Genomic DNA, 10,832 nt, shown 5'->3' with positions numbered 1-10,832 from the left:
AACCGGTTCTGCGTGTTTATATAGGTTTCATTAAGTTCATGAGATTCCTTTACTCTGAAGTTTCCTGTATTGGTCTATCATTTTAACTCTTAAATACTCTACCCCAGTGAGCAGCATGAAAATATATGAATGTGATTCTTCAGAAAGTAGTACTTTTGTAGAGATAATCTATGTAATCACATTGAAAAGAACTGGTGCTATTATTGCTCATATTTAAATCTTCATTGGTCTGTTATGATCAAGGGCTTTGTGCCCTCATTAATTTAGTGGGTTCACTATGTTTGAACCTTCAGGGTAATGGCTAAACAATAAACTTAAAAAGAGTTCCGAGTTAGTTTTGAAGAAAAAAACATCTCCTCTCGTAATATATACATTTTAGTTTAGTGTTTTCATAATGACATTCATATTATATGTCTTGTACTTTATGCTGTAGACTAAAGTTCAAAAGTATAACATTAGATTTTGAATTAGTTTCAAATTAAAGTCACACATACACATAAAATATTTTGTTGACATTTTTATGTGTGACTTTAATTTGAACCTTATTCAAAATCTATTGATATGCTTTTGATTAGAACGAAATTTGGAGGTGACTGAAGAGTAGGAGGAACAGGAAAAAGAAGGATATCAGGGGAGAAAATAGAAATATCTAAACTTTGTATAGCTTAGAACCACTAAGCTCTCTGCCATTGTCTTATTATAAAAATAAAAAAAGAGAGGAAAATATAAAAAGATTGGGCGAAAAACAATTTGGCAACCATCCATACCAGGTTCAAAATCTCACTTTGTGTTCACTTAATATTTTGTTGACATTTTTATGTGTGACTTTAATTTGAAATCGAATCAAAATATAATGTTATGCTTTCGATTAGAACAAAATGTGGAGGTGACTAGAGAGCAGAGGTTCAAATAAAAGAAGGAGATTGCGAGAGAAAATAGAAATATCTAAACTTTGTTTACATTAGAACCACTAAGCTATGTGCCATTGTCCTATTATAGAAATTTAAAAAGAGACATCTAAATGCTCTTGAGCAATGAAATCCATATTTTCTATGTTGTGTTTTTTCTAGAAAAATATCCAACAAGAAGGATAGAGAAACAATTATTTTAATTACTTGTTGTTATGTCTCTTTCTTATCTTATTGATATCATGAAGTATATGAATAAGAGTTTAGGTGTCTATTGGGTCTTTTCACACTTTCATACCTTTCCAAATTTACTGATCACAACTACCCTCTCACTTTATGATCGGTCTCATTGGTAATTAATTTTAAGTTACTTGAATTGTAACATGGATAGGACACAAAACCTTTGATAAATACGCAAACAAAATGACAATGTATTCTATCTAGAGACTCTAAATAATAATGGTGTATTAATAAAGCATACTAAACAGAACATAAATTGAATTAAACCACATTCTATATCTAGGCTCTGCCTTGAAGACTGTAAGCGATTTATGATCAGTTGGTTTCTTTGGATTTTCTTCATTTTAGATCTTTGACATGTTGATAAATAGAGGTAATCAAAGAAATGAAACTTGTTTTAATGCTCAAATTTCAAGTATATTATGCAACAATAGATGCAATATTATGCAGAAAAAAGAGAGTAGATAGTTATGGTGAAAGGAGGGAGGTAGAGAGATGGAGATAAAGATAGAGAGTAAGTAATTATAGTGGGTAGATAAGAGAGAATGGGGACAAGGTGAGAGACATGAGGTAGATAAAATAATATAAATAGGGAGAATATATCACAAGAAAGGAAGTGGATTGTGTGTGTAATTAATGTGAGAGGAAGAGGGAGGGGGTGAGATATGTAGGTTTGAAGTATATATTATGTAGGGGGGAGAGAGAGAGAGAGAGAGAGAGAGAGAGAGTACATTGAAAGATAGAGCCAAAGCTAAACCAAACTAAACTCTAACCACAAAATAATCTTAAATACAATTTAATGTTAAACCTTCCATTGATTCATTACATAATAACTCTAGCCAAAACTGAACCCTATTAGTGATTAAATGTTGACAAATCATAACCTTAAACCTAATAAGCCTATAAATGGTAATGAATCCTAAACTTACTTTTTAGAAAATTGTATCATCATAAATTTTCTAATAACTTTAGATATGACACACTAATAAAATTAGTGTTTAATTTAAGTTTTAATGTGATATCAACACCTAGATTCTATTTTTTTTTTTTAAATAATTGAACAATAGGTTTTCTATTAAACCAAAATAAATGATAATACAAAACCAAAATGAAAGATAATCCTAACCCCAATTGATTAAAAAGTCATTTTGAGTGCTAACCCATACATTCAATTAGCTTAAAATTTTTAGTCTAAAACCTATTTTTTATTCTTTACATAATCCTATAAATGTTCAATTATACATATAATCAAAATCCAACATTTAATTAATATATAATCCTATTAATAGAAATAATAATAATAATAACCTAATTTTTATTCTTTATATAATCCTATAAAAGTTCAATTATACATATAATAAAACCCTAAAATTTAATTAATATATAATCCTATCATTAAAAAAGATGTTATTTCAACCTAACCATATAAAGAAAACTAAAAAAGAAAAAAAAACTTATCCCTAAACCAAATAGACCTTCAATCCTACTCAAATTGACCATCTTTTATATGGAACAAAACAACCCCAACCCCAACCCCATATTAAATTAGACCCATTTTCCCAATGAAAATCTAATTGTCTTAGAAAAAGTAAATATATAATTACAATTTTATACAAATCTAAATTAGAGAATTAATGTACTAATCTAATATTACACAATAAATATTAGAATTTTGTTTGCACAATGTCCCCTCCCAATGCTACTAGCTATATACATATTGTATAAATAGATAGGCCTAGAGATATTGAGGCTTTCATTTATTTGCAAATTATCACAAAAAAAATTAAAGCCTAGATATCTCTTGGCTTATCTATATATATTATATAAATATATAATATGTATATAGCTAGTTGATACTCTCAATGCCAACTAATTGGAAAATAGTATACAAACTTATAAAGATGAGTCATTCAAGGCTTGCATTATGAAAAAAGACAAAATAGTCAACATGTAACTATACAATATGTATTTTATTACTTTTCAGAGAATGACAAGTTTCTAGTTGCAAACTATTCTTTTTTTTGTTTGATAATAGACTGAACGTGAGAACAAGATGGAGCTTGAGTAGATTCAAACCTGAAAATCTCCCAAATAGAAAATTCACCACTTACTAAGAGATCATCCCCTTAATTGTAAACTATTTAAGATGATGACAACATTAATTAATTTGAAGTAGACTAAGATAACCTAGATTCCATGATATGGCCTTACAAAATTATTTGTCATACCTAAAAATCCACACACTAAGATGAAATAAATAGATATAAAAGTTGCTTAACTTAAAAGTTATGTTTGTTAGTTTGTGGGTTAGATGGTTCGAAGAATATAATTGTAAATATATGCTTCTGTATAAAGAAAGAATTTTTCTAAATATATTATAATATTTCTATTTAAAATAAGAATACTGATTATAAGAAAAAGATCAATCAATATATAACTTTTCTATTATATGATTGAAAATTCCATCAAAGCTTATTCGCCTCTTAATTACATATCGCTAAAATATGACACCATTCACTATTTTTATAATCAGACGGAGTAAACTATTCCCCAAGAAATCACCAGCTGAGATTTCAATATTTCAATATTTTTTTATAAGCTAAAGTTATGTATAAGCTGTTGTCACAAATTTATTTCTCCATCAATGTTTAGTTTATATCTTGTTGGAAGTTCTAGGTATAACAACGATGGGGAAAGATCGTGATTCAATTGGTCCTGCATGTTTATCAGAGTTGTGTCCACCACACCTATAGGTTTCATTGAGTTCATGAGATTCCTGTACTCTGGAGCTTCCTGTATTGGTCTATCATCATAACTCTTAAATACTCTGCCCCAGCGAGCAACATGAAAATATATGAATGAGATTCTTGAGAGAGTAGTACTTTTGTAGAGATAATCTATGGGATAACATTGAAAAGATCTGGTGCAATGGCAACTGGACTGGAACTAACGAAAATAGGTTTCTTTTCCTTATTTCACCCATAGAATCTTATTTTTCCTTTCAAAGACGGTCATTTTTTAATTATGGGGATTCATAGTACAGTTGTTATTATTGCTAATATTTAAATCTTCATTGATCTGTTATGATTACGGGCTTTGTGCCCTCATTAATTCAATGGGTTCTTTATGTTTGAACTTTCAGGGTAATGGGTAAACAGTAAACTAAAATGTAAGACATACAAGGTAGTTTTGAAAAAAATAAAATCTTCTTTGGTAAAATATATGTTTTAGTTTACTGTGCATTTTTAAAACTTTCATGATGACGTTCATATCATATATCATATGTCTTGTGTATCGGTGCACTTATGCTGTAGACCAAAGTTCAATTCTTCATTAGACTTATGATTGTAGACTTTGTGCCTTTGTTGATCTAATGTACTCAAAGATTTAAATTTTTATAGTGATTTTAATATTGTATACCTTGTGTGCCCATAGACTTTGTTGCCCTCTCAAGCTGTTTTAATTGTAAGTTCAAATTATTGATGCGCATGTTTGAACTCGCGCTGATGTTCAAATTTGTCACCCATGGATTTGAACTATTCACATTCATACAGGATATGAGATCACTTGTTTGTGACTTCAGCTCACATGTTTGAACTTTCATGTCATATATCTTGTGTATCTGTAGACTTTGCACATCCCCTGAGTCTATGTGCTTGTGGGTCTAGATTATTCATACTCATGTCAGAGACAAGATCCCATTTATAATTTTAATCAATCTGTCTAAAATTTAGAACTGCCTGTCATATATATTTTGTGTGCTTCAACTGGGGCCTGATTAGATTAATGAAAGCTTCTTATTATGAAGCACAACGTCACGTGGTCCAGTCTCCCACAGACAATATGGTATCGGAGGACATGTCACATATGACCACATTAAGTCTCCCACAGACAATATGGTATCGGAGGACATGTCACACATGATCACATTAATATACCAATGTAACGTCATGTTAAAAAGTTTATCCAGCATACTGCAGTTTATAGACTATGATCTAAAAAATTATATATTGTCTGCTCCCAAATTTTGTGCCCCTGCTGAGCTACTATATGAATCTAGACTGTATTTATAAAGGGAATGAATCATCATTGTTGAAATCTTCTTTTGTATTAAATATTGAAAGATGTGATTTTTTTGTTTTTTTTGTTTTTTGTTTTGGCAGGCGATGGAGAATTTTCGAGAAATGATGAAGGTGAGGAAGTGGATGACCAGTCTCCAATTGAAGAAGTGGCGTTGACAGTACCCACCACTGATGATCCATCGATGCCTGTGTTAACTTTTCGAGTGTGGACATTGGGGATTTTATCTTGTGCGATATTGTCTTTCTTGAATCAATTTGTTGGTTACAGAGCGCATCCCATCAGCCTCACAGCTGTGTCCGCTCAGATTGTAGTTCTACCAGTTGGTCGTTTCATGGCGGCCACATTGCCCACAAAAATAATTCTTCCTGGAACAAAATGGCAATTTTCTCTCAATCCGGGGCCCTTTAATACTAAAGAACATGCACTTATCACCATATTTGCAAGTGTGGGAACCAGTGGAGTATATGCAGTGGGTATTTTCACCATTGTTAAGGCCTTCTATAATAGGGACATGAATCCTGCAGCGGTATGGCTATTAGCCTTAACTACACAGGTATAAGGTCTATATATAAGTGGGATCTTTGTAACTTTCTTTATATTATTATCAAGATTCAACTGTGTAGATAATTTTAATTATTTGATCATATATGGCCAGATGCTGGGCTTTGGATGGGCCGGGCTATTCAGAAAGTTACTGGTTGAATCTGCTTACATGTGGTGGCCATCAACTCTTATTCAAGTCTCATTATTTAGGTAGGTTGAAAAAGTCGTCCATTCTTTTTGGATTAAGGTAAAAGTATGTTTTACAGGAATGCCATCTCTTTTGAAACCAATTTCTTAATGCTTCCACTATCAATGATCACATAAAAACACTTATCCTTACACTTGCATCTAGTGAGAAACAAGTTTCTCCTTTGCCCAAGTTCATTCTCACCAATCAACAGGTCTCTTTTATTAACTAGGACTCGTCCTCTTTTAGATTATTCATAATGTGATGATTTGACATCTTCATCTACATGTGTGACCTTCAATTCTTCTATTTTTTCCTTCCTTGGGATTGAGGACATTCACAAGGGTCTCGAAACCAGATCTATCATATTACACAATATAAACTAAGTCCAAAATTAAAACTATGCTGGATATAAATAAAACTTTGTAAACTCCAGCATCCTAAAGACCACAGACTGGCAAATAACTTAAAAACCAGTAGAAAAAGACCAAAAAAAAAACCCATCAGTTTGTTTTGCCCTTGGATTGTGTGACTGATAGAATATTAATGCATGTATTGGAAATGGTGGTGCAGGGCACTCCATGAAGAAGAGAAGAGGCCAAAGGGAGGACTGACAAGGTTGCAATTCTTCATCATAGTGTTAACATGCAGTTTTGCATATTACATTGTACCTGCTTTCCTTTTCCCTACCATATCAGTCATGTCCATAGCTTGCTGGATATGGAAAAACTCTGTGACAGCACAACAAATTGGATCAGGAAATTATGGGCTTGGGATTGGAACCTTCGCCCTTGATTGGGCAACTGTTGCAGGCTTTATAGGCAGTCCATTGGCTACTCCATGGTTTGCCATAGCCAACTTTGCAGTTGGTTTTGTCCTCGTTGTCTACATCATCCTCCCAATCACATACTGGACCAATGTTTATGATGCCCAAAAATTCCCAATTATTTCTGCCCATGTTTTCTCAGACGACGGCCAGAGATTTAACACCACAAGGGTATTGAAGAGCGATTTCACATTCGACAAGGATGCCTACAATCAATACAGCAAACTCAACTTGAGCGTATTCTTTGCTCTCACTTATGGAATGAGCTTTGCCAATCTTGCTGCTACCGTCTCCCATGTCTTCCTCTTTCATGGAAAGTAAGCACATCTTTTTACCATTTTTCTTTGTTTTTTCTGTTGGGTAAGTCCATATCATTTGTTTTATATTAATTATTTTATATTAATGTCAAAGATTTGTTTTCTTTTTACCATTTTTCTTTGTTTTTTCTGTTGGGTAAGTCCATATCATTTGTTTTATATTAATTATTTTATATTAATGTCAAAGATTTGTTTTCTATCAATGTTTGGGATCTTATTCCATGATAGTCTATAGCACTTTTTAATTTATCATTTCTGATTTCAAATGTAAAAGATTTGTTTTGTATCAATATTTTAGATCATTGTTCATTATCTATCATTTGGGACTTCAATGATAAAAGATTTGTTTTGCATCAATATTCTAAGACCACACTCTACTTCATCATTCTCTCTGACTTCATGTAAAAGATTTATTTTACATCAATCTCTTGAATCACATTCTATGATCACAAACATTGATACAAAACAAATATTATACAGTTGAACTCACAAATAATATGGACACAAAACGTATTTAGCATAGGAATTTAATAGCTTTAACTTCTATTTCTATAAAATTTTGGTTTGAGCAAAATACGTAGAGTTTCTTAGATCACTAATTTGATTATATATTAATCCATATTCTATCAGAAAATGATATTGTAAATTTAAACCTAAACAAATCAGGACTTAGAAGCTCTTGTTCATTCTTTAGGAGCCTTTTCCTACATAGTTATATTGTAATCTTTATGTCCAGGGACATTTGGCAGCAGGCTAAATCAGCAATGACAGATCGACGAGTTGACGTGCACACCAGGTTAATGAAGGCCAATTACAAGTCTGTTCCACAGTACTGGTTTCTCATCTTGTTAGCAGTGACTATGACATTAGCATTGGTCGCTTGTGAGGGTTACAACGATGATCTGCAGCTAAAATATTGGGGATTGCTTCTTGCCTTAGGGATAGCTTTTGTATTCACTCTTCCTATTGGTATCATTCAAGCAGTTACAAATCAGGTATTGATATGAAATTGTATTTTAATTTTGTATAATATGCTTATTTAAAGTTTTCATGGTTCTATCTTAAAGCATTTTACCTTTTCTGATAGAATACATTTATTAATATGATATTAGACAAGAAAGTTTGTAGATAGCTCATCCTAAAGTAGATTAGCTTTTCTAATAGGTGAAACTTGACTTGAAGTATCTATGTTTCAGTTGAGTTTATATATAGAAATTAATTATGATTAAATAAATAAAGCTTATAGCAGTTAATATTTATTTTTTCTTTTAATTCTTTAAATATTTATAGTTTAAAAAAATCATAAATAGTTATTTAAGCATAGCAATGCAATTCACTGTGTTTTTCTTGATATGTTAGAGATTGTTTTATTTTATTGTTTGTTTTTTATTAATAGTAAAAATAGGCTTTGAAGGGTCCCAAAACCTTTTGCATTAAAAGAAAGGTTTTCAATAGTAACTTGATACAACAATCACCCCATGGACATGTAACACAAACCAAAAGGTCATAGTCAAGGATAACATGATCTAGGACCCAAAAAAAAATGACAATATTAAAAAGAAGGCAATAAATTCCAATTATCCTAGAGGGTTAAAGAAAAAGGAACCCACTACCAACACAGCAAGAGAAAAAACTGAGTTTTTCCTTTACCTCCCTTCTTTTGTGAATAAAGAGTCATATCAAGGTGAGGACAAGACTTCTTAGAGTGCTTTCCAATAACCGAGATCCAAATTACCTAAATTGCACACAATCGAGATTTAGCACAAGATTAAGATCCCCATGACTAAAACATCACAAAAACCACTAGCCAACATGGAACACATGTGATAGCAACAAATAACATTATACCTTCACTTTACCTTCCTATTATTATAGCTCACAATTTACCATTGTGTTGTAAGATCTTGCCTATGCAATTCACTTTGTTTTGATGCATGATAAAATGTTTAATTAATTAGTTAATATGTAACTGAAAATCTTATTTTACTATCAAATTATTCAATTAAAATAAAAATGAAAAATGATTTCATTTGTAGAGTTATTTTTTCCAATATTTGAAGTTATTTTTTTTTCTCTTTTCTTCTAATTCTTATTTTCAAACAAAATTTGAATCTTAAATTTCTAATGATTTCTAGTTTAACATTTCTTTCCTTATTTAATTTTTGCTCACAGCAAGCTGGATTGAATGTGATAACGGAGTACATCATTGGATATCTATATCCAGGAAGACCAGTGGCCAATGTGGCATTCAAAACATATGGGTACATCAGCATGGTTCAGGCTCTTTCATTTCTTCAAGACTTTAAGGTGGGACATTACATGAAAATACCACCACGCTCTATGTTTATCGTTCAGGTTGGTACCCCACTCCTCCTCATGTGTATAACCTTTTCAAAATCATAAATATATGTTGAAAAAAACTAATATAACATGTAAAAGAAAATTCAAGAAAGAAAGCATATTTTTATTTAATGGGGTTTTGTGAATGAACTAAAAAATAATTATATCTAGTTACTTAATTTTTAAAAGTTCTTTACATGAAATTATTTGTGTATTCTAATTTTGTAATGATTTTTTAAATATTATACAAGTAACTTAATAAAAGAAATCTTCTTAGTTTATTTTTATTGGGTGTGTAGAGTTTTCATTTTTATTACCATTCATTCAATATAATTCTCTTGATATTAATGTATGGTTTTTTGTATGAGTTTTATGCCCATAGAGTTATAAGGATTTTTACATTAAAATTATGATATATTTAATTGATTTTATAGGTGACAGGCACTTTAGTTTCAACTTGTGTTTACGTTGGAACTGGTTGGTGGCTACTATACTCAATAAAGCACATTTGTCATCCAGAGTTATTGCCCATAGGGAGTCCATGGACATGTCCAGGTGATATAGTTTTCTATAATGCATCAGTTATATGGGGACTAGTTGGCCCACAAAGGATTTTTGGCAATCTTGGTTTGTACAAAAATCAAAATTGGTGGTTCTTAGTTGGTATAATTGCACCTGTACCTGTTTGGTTTTTCTCAAAGATGTATCCTAAGATAAAATGGATTCAATACATATACATGCCTATTATTCTCAGCGGTACAGGTGCCATGCCGCAAGGAGGATCAATAAATAATATTTCTTGGATCACAGTGGGGTTTCTGTTTAACTTCATAATTTTTAGAAGGTATAAACAATGGTGGACTAAATATAACTACATCACATCAGCGGCACTAGATGCAGGAGTGGCATTTATGGCCTTAGTTTGTTATTTTGCATTGCAATCAACACAAAATGTAGAAAGTGTGAAATGGTGGGGTGGACTAACTGATGATCATTGTAATGTTGCAACATGTCCAACTGACCCTAATGTCCACCGTAAAGATTGTCCACCATTTGTACATTACTAGCACCTCACTTTTTTATATAGGTTGAACTTTCAAAATTTTATTATATAAGTGTGGCATCACACATTTGGTATGTCATGTAATTGAATCATAAGCTATTTGAAGTGTTTTTTAATTCATATTGGCTTGATTATGCTTTGGTTATATGTACATCTATTCATGATTGTTGTAGATTTGAATATTCATTATGAAAATGGATTTGACATATATATATATATATATATATATATATATATATAATTGACTTATATTATTTATTGTAAAGATATATTTTACATATGGAGAGAATATTTTGGGAGGCAAAAGGCCATACCCAACAAAATT

General features: G+C 31.3%; 1 protein-coding gene across 1 annotated transcript; it reads left to right on the top strand.

Annotated features, from left to right (window-relative positions):
* The first annotated feature begins 5,331 nt into the window (after nt 1-5,331).
* On the top strand, nt 5,332-10,511 carry LOC149568264 (oligopeptide transporter 5-like). The gene is made up of 6 exons (XM_089816704.1): nt 5,332-5,784; nt 5,887-5,984; nt 6,535-7,104; nt 7,841-8,099; nt 9,277-9,459; nt 9,879-10,511. Exons 1-6 carry the CDS (start codon nt 5,413-5,415, stop codon nt 10,509-10,511), a joined length of 2,115 nt encoding a protein of 704 aa, XP_089672830.1. The 5' UTR covers nt 5,332-5,412.
* Nucleotides 10,512-10,832: the final 321 nt, after the last annotated feature.

The sequence above is a fragment of the Cupressus sempervirens genome, chromosome 3, assembly GCF_028749045.1.
Source record: "Cupressus sempervirens isolate cs-2001-9-10 chromosome 3, ASM2874904v1, whole genome shotgun sequence".
Lineage (NCBI taxonomy): Eukaryota > Viridiplantae > Streptophyta > Pinopsida > Cupressales > Cupressaceae > Cupressus > Cupressus sempervirens.
The sequence above is the reverse complement of the archived record's forward strand: the minus strand, read 5'-3'. Positions and strand labels throughout refer to the sequence as shown.

Coding starts and splice junctions, on each gene's coding strand:
- LOC149568264 (XM_089816704.1), top strand. CDS start 5,413: ATGCCTGTGTTAACTTTTCGAGTGTGGACATTGGGGATTTTATCTTGT. Junction 7,105..7,840: donor GTCTTCCTCTTTCATGGAAA/GTAAGCACATCT, acceptor CTTTATGTCCAG/GGACATTTGGCAGCAGGCTA. Junction 9,460..9,878: donor GCTCTATGTTTATCGTTCAG/GTTGGTACCCCA, acceptor TTGATTTTATAG/GTGACAGGCACTTTAGTTTC.